A 17453-nucleotide genomic window follows, 5' to 3' on the forward strand; every position below is an offset into this window, starting at 1 on the left:
TTCAGTGCAGCTGCAACACTAAAAATATTTTTAATAAAAGCCGCAGCAGCAATTTTACCGACAAGAGGCATCTGTTCCGTCCGGTTTCGGCATCTTCAATTATAGTAATAATAAGCAGTGATTTGAAATTTATCAAAACAAGTAAAGCGTTAATATAACGCTTGCCGGTTTATAACCTGTAGTTGTTATAATTGAAATCCGCACAACTTTTGCAGCCTGATTCGGTTACGTGTTCGAACTTCTCAGACAGTATTTTGTCTCTTTTTAATTAGAATGAAATGAGAAAGAAATTATTGTCTGTTTCTGAAACGAATTTTCATGACGTGAGTTCGCTGTTATTTTGAATAGACTATATTTATATTGACATATAACGGTGTCGACATTCGACGCTGTTGTCGTGCATTGGCTGTTTTATTGGAAGTACTATATCAAATGTAATATTGCCATTTTGTTGTAATTTATTTGATTCATTCGCGTAATTCATATCTGTACTCACCATTCGATGTCATAAGGAAATAATATAATAATAATGTCAAACTTAAACAATTGTATGAATCCTGAAAGCAAATATTACAATGAAACAATATGGGAATGCGGGATTAATTATGATTCTTTCTTGTTTTAGAAATCTGGTCGACCATGCTAACTAATCTTTCAGCGCATCATACATACATAGTTATGGTAAGAGCTGTGAACGATTTTGGGGTAGGTCAGCCGCTCTACACCCGGTTGGATATATCAAATAATGCCGAGGTATCGTTCGCGGATCTACAAATCAATTCATCAGTTGGTAGGAAGGGATTAGTGGTGAAATCTTGAAAGTGAATACATTTTCAGTTTTTTTTTCAGTTCTTGTTATTGTTGTGGTCCTAGGGATATTTGTAACTACTTTTATCGGTGGAGTGTGTTATGCCGGAAAAAAGTGTTTTAAAGCAAGAGCATTACGTGGTGACCACCTACCAACTTCGAGCCGCCACCATCCCACTGCAGCTCTTTACACTCCTGGGATCGAAACCGTTCAACTTAGGTGAGTTTAGTTAATGAACCAGTATAATTACTGATTAAATATAAGGCTGATGGTAGAGTGATTTCGTTTTGTATGACTTCAATGAATAAATAAGAATAATTTCTATAATCTTCTTAATAGTTAAAATATTAGGTTGGGGCTAGAATTGTTTTACAGCCAATCAATTTTTACGTATTATGTCTGTTAAAGGATTTATTTTGCTTTTAAGCATGGATCAGCTATACTCGGGCACAGAGCATGAAATAGAACATCTTGTACCTGAAGAGCAGAGCTCCCATATACCACCGATAACACCAGATCATCTAGATACAAAGGTATGCATGTTGAGCTTATATTCATTTTACTCAATGATAATATGTTATTCCTATGTAGTTGTATTTGAATTGATATTTATGAAGCTCAGTCCATTATATTCCATTCCCCAGTTATTTTTCTAGTTTTCATTTGATGTATGATAACTTAATTTAAGGTTTTGTCAGCAAATTTAATTCAGATAAAATCATTCACAACGATGAACCCAATCTCTGATGCACCTGCAATTCGGAACAATTGAAATGAGCACATAATTCTTCTTTACATATTTTGACGAAATCGGGAACTCCCCTTTTTTTAAATGGAAGGGTAACATAACCTCTTGTTCATTATAGCGACTAGTAACACCGTTTGCTTACAAAAGTTTAAAAAGGGTGAGGTGCAAGAGCTGTAAAAACGACATACCTTCATTACACAGACATTCTCGCCACTTTCTGCCAGAGAGAGGTGAAAGCTTAAACAGAAGATCAGATGCAGGAACTTCGCTAGTTATGATGCATTCATTTTTATTTCTTTCTTTTCGGGCCGTCTGGCCACCGGTGTTACATAAAGTGAATAATGCACAAAATTCATATTTACAAATGAAGAGACTTGACACAAGACTGCTCTCAGAAAGTAAATGCGTTACAGATGGCACTGATAGAGAAATGAGAGGAGTGGAGAGATGACGCTGTTATGCAAAAAATATGTGTGAAGCGCATATGCAAATAGGCGCATAACAAGAAGTATCTTAAACGACAACTAGAGATTACAAGTTAGCACTGTCTTGCTAGTGAAAATGAATTACAAATATGGGGCTAGAGGTGCGGCGATAACTTAGTAGACAAAAGCTAATAGAGTCATTGTAGAAATTCGTGAATATTTTCAGCGGCTACGTGATTTGTATATATCTAAGCTAGCTATATTATTAGCAGGGTCTCAAGCTGGAATGACTTCGACTGCAGACTTTCATTGCTGCCACAGGCAATGAAAATATATTAATTGATGCGGACTCGTTTGAAATATTAACATTTATTGTGAAATTCAATACACCCATGTATTCACAGTTTGGAGCAGAGTTAAAGATTATAACGTGTATTGTCTAATTTAGATCATTTTATTTAAATACATCCTGACATGTCTTCATGGGTTTAAAAGTATTTGAGGCCTTTTCTTTATAAAATACCACGTGCCCATCCTCTATTCTCACATATATGTTTAAGCTCAAAGAAAGACCTGTGAAAATTAAGTCGTATATTAATGTTCGTAAGGTATCGAATCGATTTTGTATAACATGATTTTTTTACAGGGGGCTACGGATTTTCCCAACGGCCATGTAAATGGTAGTAACAAGCGGACCCAGCTAAACGGCTGTCTTTTAAACGGGAACATGCACATCACTGAAAATCCACAGGTATGCCTACTTAGCTTTTGTTTTAATAAAAAAAATAGTAAGATTGAAAAAAACAAGACGGGAACAGGTTATTTTTTCCAAATCTATTGCATTCCTTTCGAAATAACGGTCAGTATTTTTTTTTCTAAACTTTGAACGTGATGTTGAATTCGACTTTAGGAATAATTCTTCGTGGGTGCTTTTTTAATCTTGTCGATCAACTCAGAATAAATGAAATCATAGTAAAAACACTACCTTTTACGTTCGTCTTACTATTTTTTGATCACAGTAGTATGTATGTATTGGGCCTATAAATTAGTTTTAAAGGATTTTTTTTAAATTTGAAACTTTATTGTGAAAAATCTGTACAAGATATTTTATTCAAAGTGTTATATGTTGATAGCCGCTACTTTTCCCCATCTTTCAGGATAATTTACGGGTTCCACATCAAAATAACTTTTTTAAAATTATTACTCTTAGTAGTTCCACAATCTGCCCAGATGGCAATAAGTATTTGTTATGTTTATATTATTATATACATGGCATGTAGAAAATCACTTCATTAAGTGATTCCCTGTTTAAAATACTATTTTAATTAATTAGTCTTATTCTAAAGTCTATATATGCCCAATAATCAGATAGGATGATGTTGGAGGTTTTAGTCTACGCACTTCACTGTCACTTCGCATAATATGCTGATTAGCGAGTACATTCGGATGCACTGACACTCTTTCGAAGTACTCCATAAATACGTTGAATTACACTTGTTATTGGTTCTAGAGGAATATCGCGTTGTATCACTTCATTTGAAACATAGTACGATTAGCATTGACAATGGCACGCTGCGTTTTATTTTAGAACCGTTATATGATGAATGTATTAGATTTGCTAGCAGTTCCCCATAGTTGGATTATATATGACCAAATGGGCTTAGTATAGATTCATACAATACTATCTTGTGATAACTTGGATTTGGGCTCGATAAGCCAATATATTTGGTAGACTGTAAGTCCAAGTTGTTTCTGTTTGACGAGTATGTGATTCTTCCAACTTAGACGTCGATCTAGGTGCATACCAAGATATTTAGCATCCTCTGCTTGTGGGAGTTGACAATTATTAATATAAACGGGTGGGCAAGTTCTTCTATGTAAAAGTTATATGGCTGGAATCGAAAGAACTATGTATTTTTTTTTGTGGCTATCTACGAATCGATCCATTTTTTCTTGGTATTTCCATAACAAGCGACGCGTTACTCAGACGGGTCACCACTCATATGTCGGAACAAGGAATAATCAGAAGGATCAAGATCTGGAAAATATGGCGGCAGGGGTAGTAATATTCCGGCTGTTATTCGCACAGTGCTGGACTCAATGCGCATCAATTGTAGTCAATAGAGATCCCCATTGATGGTATAATTATATTTTAGCAGCTTATATTATACTTCATCAAGTTAACCCCACTAAATACAGAGCGTTAGCTTGGAGCCATGGATATTCCGCATTGTCGTTGATGCTTAACCAGGTGGTTCCATGATTTTTTGTCGCTTTGGATTATCGTAATGAATCGATTTTCTATAACCAGCAACAATACACTGCAAAAGCTTTTCTGATTTTGCCGTTTTCCCTTAGCTTCAATCCATATGGTATAATATATCCAAGATTTTGGATCACTCCAATATTCTTCAAGCAATTGGAAATGATGTCTTGTGTTACTTTCAACAATTCGACAATATTCTTGCGTTTTACACGGATTATTATCGAGTAATACCTTCAAATCCTCTTTGTTTTCACGCTTGTAACAAAATGAGACTTACTGAAAACTCAAGTGAAGCTCAATGTGAAGTTGGTTGCAAATATTCCCGACGCGATTTAAGTAACACCATCTGTTGCAAATCCTTTAAAATTAATCAATAGACCTGATATAATAAATAATAGTACTCATTTTATTTTCCTTCTCTTTAATAGTATTACGTTTTTGAGCGCAACATGTCGAAGAATAAATCAGAACCGCTCCTAAAGCGTTACGAGGAAGATTCCAATTTTGATGTTCGCCCTTTCAAGTATTACTTCCCCACATTGTTTGGCTTGGCCAAGAAGGAGAAGGAACCCAACAACCAAGGAAGCTACAGCGACCACTCACAATCGGACTCTCTAAACTCGACACAGCTGACTGCGCTAGACGACTCCATCGGTAGTAGCAGGAGGTTGTCCCCGGTGCTGGAGCCGAACGGTTAACGGGTATTGGGGGTATTGCTTCCAGATGAAATTAGGCGAAATTGTACCGTTACACTACACAAAAAGGAGAAAATGAAGCCGAAGAGAAAAATATGGACGACACAACCACCATCATACATTATTTGCCTTACAATAGATATTTAAATACGGTAGTTCATATATATCGACTGATTTTTACAATAGGTATTTTGAAATGATGCCACATGTTTTCGGATTTCCTCAGTTTCTCATTGTTTTTCTATTCGAAAGATCGGACCAGAAACCTACAGGGTGTCAACCACGCACACGTTGTTAAGGTCACTTTTTTCGATTATTCGCTGTTTTTAACATTCTAATACATCTCTAGGTCGGCGCGTGGTTTGTTTAAGCAACATAGGTGCAATTAACCAAAATTTAAGTGTCTTGAATAAAACGACGATAGTTTATTAGTAGATCTTTTTAGTAGGTTTTTGTTATATTTCACTTTCAGACGTTTCCAGTTCGAAATCAATGGACATATCCCGAGTTTGAATCCAACAAGGTGCAACCATCCCAGCTACGTCAGTAAACGGCCTGTATTAGACTGAATGTCTAGGTTGGTCTCTAAGTTGATAGATTTAATATCGAGGATAATAGCCCAACATAAATAAAAAAATAACTAACTAAAAAAGTAATAACATAAATAAAATAAAAAATAGGTAAATTTTAATCCATGAAACATGACAAAAGACATTGTATCAGCAAAATTGTTACATATTAGTTTAACTTAAAACAAAAAAATAACAAAAATCTACTAAAACCATTCTAGGTTTCTGGATATTTTAAAAAATCGAATAAGATATATACACAATAATTAAAGAAGGAAAAAAACCATATATATTGCTCAATATTTTAAATGGATATATATGTAGCTTTGTGTTTAAATCCGAAAAATCACAGAAAGAGAAAAAGCGCAATAGCAGTAAGGAAACCCTCCGTCCACACACTATTTTTATTTTGATTCGGGCGGGTTGCCCCGGACACGGAGGGTATGTCCTGTACTTTTAATTTCCGTATATATATAAATATATTCGAAACGATTTTGTACCTGACCTTCATAACATATATATACAATTAGTAAAAGAAAGAAAAAAAAACGTAATATTAATTCTGTAATATTAGTATACATAGAATGGAAGGAGGAGAGAGTGGATTTAGAATTAGATGCCTAAAAAAGAGTGGGAGAGGTGATACGCGATGGCTCTTTCCGTATGGTAGTTGCATCACCTACCACCTTCTCTCTATGATGTTATGTGTTATGGTGTTCCATTGTTCTCTGTGCATATACCGGATGTTCGGTTCGAAGCATCGGGTATATTCATGTAAAAGCATCAAAAAAAAGTAGGAATTTTCTTGTATATAAGGTTACCACAGCATGCACAACGCATTTTAAGAACAAACATCCATAGGTTCAGGAGAAATATGCAGGTAACACAGTTAATATTGGGCCTGGGGAAAAGTTCGAGGCGTTTTCGTTCTTAAATCACATAAGTGCTGCGTAATATTCGTTACGGTCAAAGCCGTGATGCTATCGATGAAGGGCTTTTCTATGTTTTTTTGGCTGGAAAAGTGAATCAAGCAGTTTTTACGGGTTTCTGTTGAAAGCAGCTTAATTCCATTGAGAGAGTTTTGCAGATATGGGAACAGGTTATAATCAGATGATACTATATCTGGATTATATGGTGGTTGATTTCTTAACCAGGCTAGATATTTCAGATTGTCATGATGGAAGTTAACAACTTTCCCATTACTGAATTCCAGTCGCTTTTATTCTAGTTGTCCTCACAGTGTTGATAATCAAAAGCCATTGTGGACGAATCCCTTCTAGTTTCACTTTTTTTCTAGGCCAAAAATGAGCCAATTTCAATACATTTCAGGCAGCACATCAGCAATTCACGAGGAACCATTCTTCGTCTTATTTATTTTACTTGATAGACTTGGTTCAAAATAGTTTTGTGTTTAATTTTTAACGAATCATTTCCACGAAACTATCTAGTATCTTCATCATACACAGCTCGCATTTTTTGACAATCTTGTGCAGCTTTCTTCCTTCTAATTTGTAACAATGATAATATTGAAAAATTTGGAACAATTTGAACTATCGATCTCTGTATTTAAACTCTGCTCGACGTTTCGTATTCCTTACGGATTGCGTCTGCAGGTAGTCAGTTAAAAGGTCATTTTTTAACATTAAGTTTCTTCGTTTCTTTTCTCTATTTTCAAACCAATTTCTATGTTTATACACTTAAAGTAGTGGCGTCGCTGCGGTTCCTGTTTTATTTACAATTGACACCATCTATCAAGGAAAACCACAAGCTTTTACTCATGCACAATATAGTTTTGGATTAGATCAGTCCTAGTTGTTTTAAATTTTATACCATAGTTGGTAATATTAATTAACACCATTAACTATAAATTTCTATTTGTAAAATATGTTTTTCGAAATGTTTGTTCTTAATTTGGCAGTTGTGGTTATATAAACATATATATGGACGTTTTTAATTATATTTTTATTATTATACCCAAAGATAATTGTTATCAGATAAAGCTAAATTTTCTATGAACTGTTGGACGATATCTTGTTATAATAGACAAAACGAAAGCAAAACACAAAAAAAAACAAAGAAATAAGCCGGAATAAGCATATCTGCGAGGAACAGGTCTGAACAGTCTTATTCCACCAACTCTCACAGTATTCAAGGTCATTCCAGATTATCATAACACACTGTACATAATTGTTAATGGCAAAAAAAAACTGTTCTGTGCACATAATCTATGAGCGAAAAAAGAACCGATACAGTTTCATTTTTTTCCACATCTTTATCCAGTATATTGGTTGTTTGTATTTTTAAGACCCAGTTGTATTTATTTTTTTTTATCTTTGTTTTGTTTCCTTGTCCGTTGGATCTAATCATAAGTAAATTATTACTACATGTGGTGTGCCTTTTTCGTACAAAATAAATTTTAAAAAAATGTCATTAAAAAAAGAAGATAATACAGAACAACGAGAAAAAACTTTATATTTGTACATATTGTCTGTTAATAAAGATTTTATTCCTTAGTTTGATAATAATAAATGACGGGTATGCCGTAATATTTTTCTTTAATATATTTTTTTATTAAATTATTTTAACGTATATCATCAAATCTGGCGTATAATCGGTTCGGATGTGGTACCGGCTTTGTAATATGTTCGTTAGTGTTGTTTTCGGATCTTGGGTCGGACAAAACTGTTTACACCGGGGTTAATTCGAGATCATTTCGTACCATGACCGGCGGATTATACGATTTAAAAAATCTTTATTATTCCATGAATGAACTTGTTTTAAAACATGTTTAAGACTAAAAATGCTCAAATAATTATAAAGTAAGTGTTGTATATAGCAAATAGTAAAGTATATAATTAGGTTTCCTTTTTATTTTGTTTTGCGTTGCCGTCTCTATCTATGTTCAAGTTCAAGCATGCACGTTCGAAAAGGTACTTTTGCGCCAGCGCTCTGCGCTCACACGGTTAAATACTTAATCCAATCAGGGTCGTCTCTTAGTTACGTTTTTACCTCACTAGTACATTCCCGTTTAAGAAGAGTATTAAATGAAGCCGCTCTACGACTTATCGATTATTGATTTCTTTCCTTCCTCGTTCGAAGTTCTATTCGACGATTTCTTCTCTTGCAGCTTTCGATTTTTGCCAGCCAGCGGTACGCTGGCAGTCACCCTGTATATAGCTGTATATGTTCATAGTTGTTGCCTACTTGGTTTCTTGTTGTTGTTTTATTTTTACATGAAAAAAAGTTATATATAGGGTGATGGTGATGGCTCTATCCATGTACAAATCATCCCTCAGCTTACCCAGCGTATGTGATACTTTTAAATTACAGTCACAGATTAATAAATCGCAGATCACCCTGTATATATTGATTTCTACAGCTTCACTGACGGATTGATTGTTTTGTCGAAATTGTCCGGTGTCTGTCTCTGTTCAATATAACTTCTTTTTCTCGAACTTATGTACTTTATGGAATCATCGTCGTCAGTACTCGCTCGTGAGCTATATGTATATTTAAATAATTTAAATAGTTGTTGATGTAAAATGTTCATCATTTACATAGCCGGTTCTAGATTTTTTACATATCACATTTCACCTGTATATGTTTTGTTTCAACGTTCAGAGATTGTTTAACAATAGTTCTTTTATCCATAGTCCGCCACGTACACATAATCTAAGAGGCAAAACGTTTCTTTGCAAGTTACCATCTTATTTATGTCCACCTCATTTTGATAGGGTTATAAAAATGTTGGAATTTAAAGCATAAAACATGAGAAACACACTTTTTTAGGATGTAATTGTATATTAAGTTTTTAGTGATATGATGTTTAGAGAATTCAGCGGTGCAGTATTTCCCGTTCTCATCGCTGAAGGTCTAAATCATTACATGTTATCGGAAATATCTACCTCATACAAATGAAGAATAGTTTATAGTTTACTTGTCCTAATGTTTATTGTTTTGAAGTAATATTTAAGATTAATTTTTTAGGGTTCTAGATTTATGTTTTCTATGTCTCAGGGCATGTAATTTATAGAAATCATTTGGTGGAGACGTGAGGGAGGGCGTGTTCGTTCCAACACCCGGGTGACGTGTGTGCCGTGCAGCAATAATTCCTAAAACTCTAACACGAATCGTGACTTGTTATACTACTAGCACTGGCCCCGCTGTTGGAGATTGGAACATGCCGTTTCTTACCACTGCCCCATGCGCTCTCGCGAGGGTAACGGGGCAGCTCCGCGTTTACCGAAAAGTCTGATGAGTTGAGGCTGCTCTGCTATATCGTTTTGTAGCCACAGACGTTATTTTTATCTTACCTATACAAGATTTTCTACAAATATGTTTTCTTTTTAAGTAAACCGTCGCCACAAGACCTGCTTTTGTTTTTGTTTCAGTTCTACCGTTTTTATTTTTGTGAAAACGAAAAGAAAAGCAAGCCCTGTGAATGGAACGACACAGCTGTTGTGTCCAATCGTTTTCGACTGTGGGTTCCGATAGTGTATTAATTAACAAGGACGTGGTTTTTAAATTCCTTCGAATTCGACATCGTTTTCTCTTCCATCATCACGACAGTTATAGTTCACACGTCCTTTACTTTTACAGCTTTAAATAACACAGAACAGAACGAAATTACTCGAATACTTGTTAGTGTTAGATTCATTCAAATTGTAACCATTTTGTCCCACGGTGGAAAGTCACTTCTTGTACTTTACTGTTTGTTGTGAGTTTTAAAAATCTTATAAATATTTAAATCACTGTGTAAACGTGTTATATTTTTGTACGCTTGGACGAATGCATCATTAAATAAATACTTCGAATAACTTTTTGTGTTTTTTTCCCATACAAATTAGATAAATCCCGAACTTACTTATTTTTAATTATCTTCATAGTCGACAGGCATGCAGAGATGGAATGGAGAGGTGGTACCGTTCCAATGTTTATCTCTATAGCCCACTTAATGTAGTGAGTTAAAGAAATGTTCTAAAACGCCGGAATACATAAAGAAACGAAGTATTTTTGTAATTTAATATTTTATTGATTAATTAACAAAAACGATTAAAATATAACAACTCTAACTGAATAGTAAATTATTCGAGATATTCTAAGACAAACAATTATTTATTCTCGTATGGGAAGAGATTTTCTTCGGTTATACTGATGTCGTTCTGCACATTTCCCGATACAAAGTCGGCGAAGAAGATGTCCGGGGAAAACTCAACGTCGGTCTTGATGGTGGTTTTATGCTGGGCTTCTCCGTGGATAACAGGAAATTCTATGGTTTGCGGTATCGGTATTTCGTCGCCAGACTTACTCACTAGTGAACATATACCATCCTAAAAGTGTAATTGTTTAAAATGTTAGGCTTTAACTAAGAACAAAACAAATATACAAATGTCGATTAAGTAAGCAACAAAAGTCCAAAGAAAACTGAGGCAGTTTTCTAACCAGATCATACCCGATCTATATAATGTTTCAATCTATGAATGTCTGTGAACTATGTGATGCCCTAGCATTTGAATTTTCATGATCAGGTTTTGTGTTCTGGGCCAATCTTTTAATTTTGTCTCCATCTGCATTCCTTAATTCCCCAACCCTCTCCCTTTCAATATAATAATTATATATATCATTATCAGAGGAGACAGAGGATCCTGCTGGTATTTTTTAAAATTTAGAGTATTATTTTGTTTATTTTTGAAGAGTCTGTTGGAGATATAGTTTCTGGAAGCAAACTACAGAGCATATTTGTTTTTTCTTCCTTTTTTTTCTTCAATAAGTGGACCTTGACCAATATTTTCTATATTTACATATTATTTATATTTAGATAGTTTGTACCTTTAATTGTATGTTTATATACTTTGGTGTTGTATTGCTAATTATTATATAAAATTAAAAGATAAATAAACGTGGATTTAAAAAAAATGTTGTTCATATTAGAACATTTCTAGTTTTAGTGCAAAATAAAGATAATAAAATTGAAATAAGCTAATAGAGAAAACTCATCATCAAAAACTATAATTGTTAGTCTTACCTTAATCGAAAGGGTACTTTGGGTATCCTTTAGATAGTCTCCAACTTCAACACTGGGCTTGGTTATCTCGATGATATCGTCCATGGAAGTGGGATCTTCCGGGATGTTGTTGATGAGCTTGTCAAGCACGTGCAGTTCTTGTAGCTCACTAACGTGTCCATCTTCATCGACAATTTGGTATTGAATACCTAAAAAAAATATGTTAATTATGTATATGTATGTGTTTTTTGAAATTAAACACTGAGCAATATTATACATGTCATGAGATTTAACTTTAAACAAAATTCTCCAAAATTCAATTTCAATTTTAAATCATTTTAATTTTTTTATTAAGATGGTGGTACCACAACTTTACAACTTATAGATCATAAAAATAGGAGAATAGGGGTTACATAGCCAAACTGTTCCTATTTGTATAACTATAAGAAACTATAGTTTTGAAGATACAATTCTCTCAATCATCCACTCAGTTATAACTGCAGACTTACCTTCTTTTGTAGCTAAATTGTGCAAAACTTCGTCGTTGATTGGAACGAAATTACCCTGGGCATCTTTGTACATAATTTCCACATTAGACGAAATTTCAGGGCCTAAAAGCATCTTTAACTTTTCGTTGGATAGAGATTTCTTATCTTCTTCCGTTGAATTGGAGTATTGACCTGCAAATAATTAAAGCATGAGGTGTTATACTAAATTGTATTATTTCTTCGCTGTAATCTAATGGAATCCACTAACTAGACGTAGTAACACCATCATCACCACTACCACTAGGCACGAACATGCTCTTCTCTACTTGGTTTCTGTTCAAAGACTCATCATAATTTAACACTTCCATGTAAGGCTGGTCTTGATTGGGGATAAAGTTTTCGACAGTGGTTTCAGCGAATGTTTCTTCTATTATGAAGTTGTTAACCTAATCATAATGTTAAATAATGAATTATTTCGGTGTTGGAATATGTGCAGACAAATTTACTTGAGGTGCTACGGCAATCTCTTTCTGGAGACTAGCCAATGCCAGACGGGAGGCTTGTGCTTCCTTCACACAGGCTTGCTCTGCCTATAGTAAAACAGATAGATATGAAAATGTCACAGTTATTAATGATAAAAAGTTGCGCGATACCTGTTGCTTCAATGTCTTTTTGCCCCGGAATGACTTGTAACCACAAGGGATAAGCTCAGGAATAGTGACGTTAAAATTGACAGGCTTAAAAATATTGCTTCCATTCTGGTGGACTGGTAGAGAGGAGACATTTGCTTGGCAGGATTCCGTTCTGGTGCTGTCATTTTCAGAGATGGATACCTTGGTAGTTATCGAACCATTCTGACTGATTGATGGTGGTGCTTGATAAGAAAACGATGGATACTTCGGTTTTTTAGTCAGAAACTGGGGTTTTGGTAGGTGGATTTCTTCGGCTAAGTAAAATAGTATAACGAATTTTAAACAAAGTTGCGTTTCCAATTCCAAAATCATATCCCTGTTAACTCATTTCCTGCAGACCTACCTTAACCTACCTAACATTCCATCGCAATCATTATTCATGATTACACAAAAACACAAACCTTTACATATATTAAAAAACATATGTATGTTGAAAATATATACCTAACACAAACCCTGAAACTTAAAAATCTATAACAAAAAACCACTTAAATATACCTAAAACGTTATAAACTACAAAATAACAAAGAATCTCTCATAGACGTTGAAACAGTTTTGTGAAAAATGAATGCTAACGATCAATTTTAAATAATCTTAGTGATTGCAATTTCGTAATAAATATCTGTTATACTTACCGGATCCGGAATGATCATTAAATAGGTTCTCCAAATTTTTTAACTGAAAAAGCTTAACCATTGCAATTAGAAACTTAACATTTTCTTCGGTAACGACGGTTTGACCGCAGTACATGATCTCGACTACGCTTTTCAAGACGGAGAAATCACATCCTGATATCAAAATTTGTTCTATAGATGGATTTTTTTCAAACTCCTCCTATTTTATTTTGTGAATATTAATTATTTGTATATCTAAACTTGCGGAATACTTACTCTAAACAGTGGACTGTTTGAAGCTAATATAAATTTGTGGGCTTGAATAGTGTTGTTACCGCAACTAATAACTATATCCACTAAACTTTGATGTTCCATTAAAGAACAAACGTTTTTAACAAAATTTTGAGGGTGGCTATCCCAATTAATTGCATATTTAGTATTTTTAACGCAATTTTTATTCATTTTTAGTCTTAACTGTCACACAAGATACTGTAAAATAATTTGAACTTGTATTAATTTTGATAGATTACATTATACGCTTATGCAACTAAACATACTCAAGTTTATGCATACAATTTAAAAATTGTAATATAATAAATGTATTATATCCTAGATTTACATTATATGTTATATAATATAATAGAATAGCGAGAACAATCCCTATCTATATTTATTTTTATACGACAGAAGATAGGTTATGTTTTCGGCATTTTTTCATGTTCGAGTAGGAAATAGGGAAATAGTTTATTAGAGTCTAAGTGTAGTTTTGGCGATTTTTCAGTGAAATAACCACACTGTATTAAAATGTTTGAAATATGGTTTATACCTTAACTCAGGAATCTAGATTTCTTCTTAATATTCACCTTGCGTGGTAATGCAAATATTATCCGATAATATTTCAGGTAATTCCCATTTCATGTTTATTGTCTTTTACTGAACCATCATTCAAGTGCTATTCTCAAAATAGTAACGTATACATACAAAACATTTTAAAGCCGTAATCAAGGTTAATTTATTTACATGCACAAATAGAATTGCGTTTGTTCGAAATAGATATATACAGGCGTGTAGACATACGGAGAACATAAACATGAAATATCATTTGCAATGCAAATTGACAGCGCATTTTCAAAATGCTTTAGGAAATTATTTTACTTTGGACAAAACCTAGCTGAAAACATGTAGTGGAAGGTCAGACAAATATTAATCTTATTTTATAGATTTCAGGCTGTTTGTCGTTGTAAATTAATTTATGATACTTTCAGGCATGAAATATATGAATTTTTAATATTCAGTGTGTTTAAATGACCAATGACGAACAATATAATATTTGAACAGAAAGTGGAGAAACTAAATTAAACATTATGATGAAAGTATGAATATAAGACTTGACAGTGTAGTATTATATAATCATTTTTTAATGCTCAATATATGTAGACGATGGATGAAAAATAATATATGAGTAAGTTTATAGAAGTTCCTCAGATCAAGATTAATATTTGTCAAATTTTTGATGCTATTAGAACAAGAGTTGTTAGGATGTCAAAGTAGTAGAAAAAGAGATATAGTTACATAGAGATATTTTACTTGAAGGTATTTGGTTTAATGCTATCATTCTTAAGTGTTCACATACTCTATTTAAAAACAAACATGCATCTTAGTATTTAAACTACTATTTATTTTTTATTCAATTATCATTATATTTAATAAGCCAATTTTCCGATTATTTATGTGAATTAAAGTTGTTTTTTATGCAGCATATTATCAACATTTAGAGGACTATCGAATGTGGTTTTACCTAGTTATTTATTTTTCCCCATTTTGTATAATTTTGTAATTATATATTTGTATTATATGTTATATTATAGGAAGATCTTAATAATTTATTTATTTTTATTATATTTTGGTCATTGTTGTTCGTTTAAGTATATTTTTTATATATACTTTAAAGTCTCCTTTTACCAACTAGGGGTTTATCTGGACTGGACCTACAGTTTAACGTGGGCTCAGAACCATGGTTATTAAGCCAACCGACTGGCGAGTGGCTAACTTTGAAATCATCCCAGAAGTCTTACCAGCCTGATTACTGGCATGATTGGGATCATTTTACCTGTCGGATTTTACTCTCTTCCCAAGGACAATCACAAATATTAAACAATCATAAATATAAATTTACAACCATGCGCCAGCAGGATCCGAATAAGTATCTTTTACTAGAGTTTATTCTGTTATTAGAATTTATTCTTTTATTATTAGAATATTACCTATTGTTTTACTGACTCAAAATGCTTTATTCTTCTAGGTTCCATGTTGCTCGAATAATACACAAGATAAGAAAAGCCTGAATAATCTAATGGTTTATGACTACAGCATGAAAACAAAGAATACTTTAATTTGTGTCATAATACATTATAATATATAATTTCATTTTAATTTTAGTGTTCATTTGCTCTCACTTTATTAGTTTGAAGTGTACCTACTTGATTTAATTTTTTCTTGATTTATAGGGAATTTTATTTTAAATTAAAGCTTCCCTTTTTATTCAGGGTTTATATGGTTGTATCACAACGATTTTTTTAGGACAGTGGGAAAATTATTGGTGTAATGAACCGAAAAATTCAAAAGAGAAGAACTATGTCATATTTTTACCACTGACTGTTAAGCCTTTTTGTCGATGGAGGTACATATGAATATTCATTTTGTGATTTTGTGATGTGTTTTATGGTAATTTATATGTAATGTCCATAATAGATATGATGTAAAGGAATAATATCGTGTAACATTAGTTTTCATTCTTTTTTGAATATTTTTTTGCTGTATGAAAGTGTGAAATAAGTAGGGTAATGCGAATTTGAGTCAAAGATTTAAGTTTACAACATCTGGTCTATATTTTTGTATTGTTTATTTTCATTTTTAAGCTCTTTCAGAACTACTGTATATATTAGTAGAGTTTCGTTCTTGTCGGAAATTATACATTTATTATAAATTATAAAAAATACATATAAGAAATATATATAAATCTATAAATATCTACGCTGTTATTCAGTCCAGTTAGTAAAAAAAAGCTTGCGAAAACTCTTTGGCTATAATCGGTATCGACTAGCGTTCGTATTGCCGTTGACCATGCCCTATTCTTCCGGGTTTCGGTTTCTTCAGGAACTTGTTCCGATTCCACACCACAATAAAAAGAACCAATCGCCGTGCCGTCAAGTCTAAACTGTGAAGGTTTCGCGACTAGTTTGTGGAGGAAGGTTTTCATGTATGTTATGCAATAGCCTAGAAATATACCATATATTTTACATGAATTTTTTTTTGATCGAATCTGAGTAAATATCACTAACAACAAATTTAGTTTCAATTGGTCAAGTTCATTTAGGTAGAAAGAAATGCGTTGTTGTCTGGTTTTTATGGAAATATTTCATATTTCTTTAATCAACATTTTAATTAATTGCAATTTTATGAAGATTAAACAAAATATTGATGGTGAAAACAATTTTATACTCATTACTTAATACCTTGGGAAATACATACTAATATATTAATCCCGTACTATAGAACAGTAGTAATAAATGAATTTGTAAATTAAGATTGTACTAAGCATATCTAATGTAAGATGTAATTAATAAAAATTACTTAATAACAGAAATATTTTGTTATATTTATGCGAAAATTGTTAAATTAATTTAAAATATAGCAGTAAAACACTGTCTGACACGATTTGCAAGTGTCTTCATACGTGGCAAGTTAGGATTTCCATTTAAGAGATTATAAATAGAATTTTGGGGGCGTTTGATTTTGTGACCAGTGTTGTTTTGTTGCATAACAATTTTTCTATGATTTGGGAGTCATACGTGTCTGTCAATGTCAATAATGTCAATTATATGACAAATGGATTGTGATTGTTTTTTTTTAATATTTCAGAAGACCACTGTATATTTTCTTACAATATAATATAAGTATAAAATTAATCAAGTGTACCATAGTTTCTGTTTTTTGATTCGACTGATTAAGATGTTATATTATTGGGTGAAGTTTCCTGTTGGAATAAATATATCCGCAGTGGTTTTTATCGAATCAAGTTGAGATATATCCATATTTATGTTGACAAATGCAGACTGATTAATTATTTTCCGGGTAATTTAAT

At 32.9% G+C, this 17453-nt stretch overlaps 3 protein-coding genes across 3 annotated transcripts in view; 1 reads left to right on the top strand and 2 right to left on the bottom strand.

Annotated features, from left to right (window-relative positions):
• Nucleotides 1-5594, top strand: part of LOC143195756 (protogenin B) — a 75809-nt gene extending 70215 nt beyond the window's left edge. The window contains exons 13-17 of the mRNA XM_076403192.1: nucleotides 626-790; nucleotides 850-1027; nucleotides 1236-1341; nucleotides 2628-2732; nucleotides 4676-5594. Of these exons, the coding sequence (XP_076259307.1) occupies nucleotides 626-790; nucleotides 850-1027; nucleotides 1236-1341; nucleotides 2628-2732; nucleotides 4676-4945 (824 nt within the window). The 3' untranslated portion in view covers nucleotides 4946-5594. The remainder of the gene's footprint in view (nucleotides 1-625; nucleotides 791-849; nucleotides 1028-1235; nucleotides 1342-2627; nucleotides 2733-4675) is intronic.
• Nucleotides 5595-10521: 4927 nt separating this feature from the next.
• LOC143195927 (uncharacterized) lies at nucleotides 10522-13148 on the bottom strand. Its single transcript, XM_076403454.1, has 6 exons — nucleotides 12657-13148; nucleotides 12510-12593; nucleotides 12272-12449; nucleotides 12025-12195; nucleotides 11537-11724; nucleotides 10522-10841 (listed from the first exon to the last, which is right to left on the bottom strand). The coding sequence occupies exons 1-6, from the start codon at nucleotides 13005-13007 to the stop codon at nucleotides 10623-10625; spliced, it is 1191 nt and encodes a 396-aa protein (XP_076259569.1). The 5' UTR covers nucleotides 13008-13148; the 3' UTR covers nucleotides 10522-10622.
• Nucleotides 13140-14270, bottom strand: LOC143195932 (longitudinals lacking protein-like). The gene is made up of 3 exons (XM_076403462.1): nucleotides 14136-14270; nucleotides 13586-13798; nucleotides 13140-13529 (listed from the first exon to the last, which is right to left on the bottom strand). Exons 2-3 carry the CDS (start codon nucleotides 13769-13771, stop codon nucleotides 13290-13292), a joined length of 426 nt encoding a protein of 141 aa, XP_076259577.1. The 5' UTR covers nucleotides 13772-13798; nucleotides 14136-14270; the 3' UTR covers nucleotides 13140-13289.
• Between the last annotated feature and the right edge of the window lie 3183 nt (nucleotides 14271-17453).

The sequence above is a fragment of the Rhynchophorus ferrugineus genome, unplaced genomic scaffold (assembly GCF_030347505.1).
Source record: "Rhynchophorus ferrugineus isolate W39M unplaced genomic scaffold, kcgeb_rfMv2 rfM4, whole genome shotgun sequence".
Classification (NCBI taxonomy): domain Eukaryota; kingdom Metazoa; phylum Arthropoda; class Insecta; order Coleoptera; family Curculionidae; genus Rhynchophorus; species Rhynchophorus ferrugineus.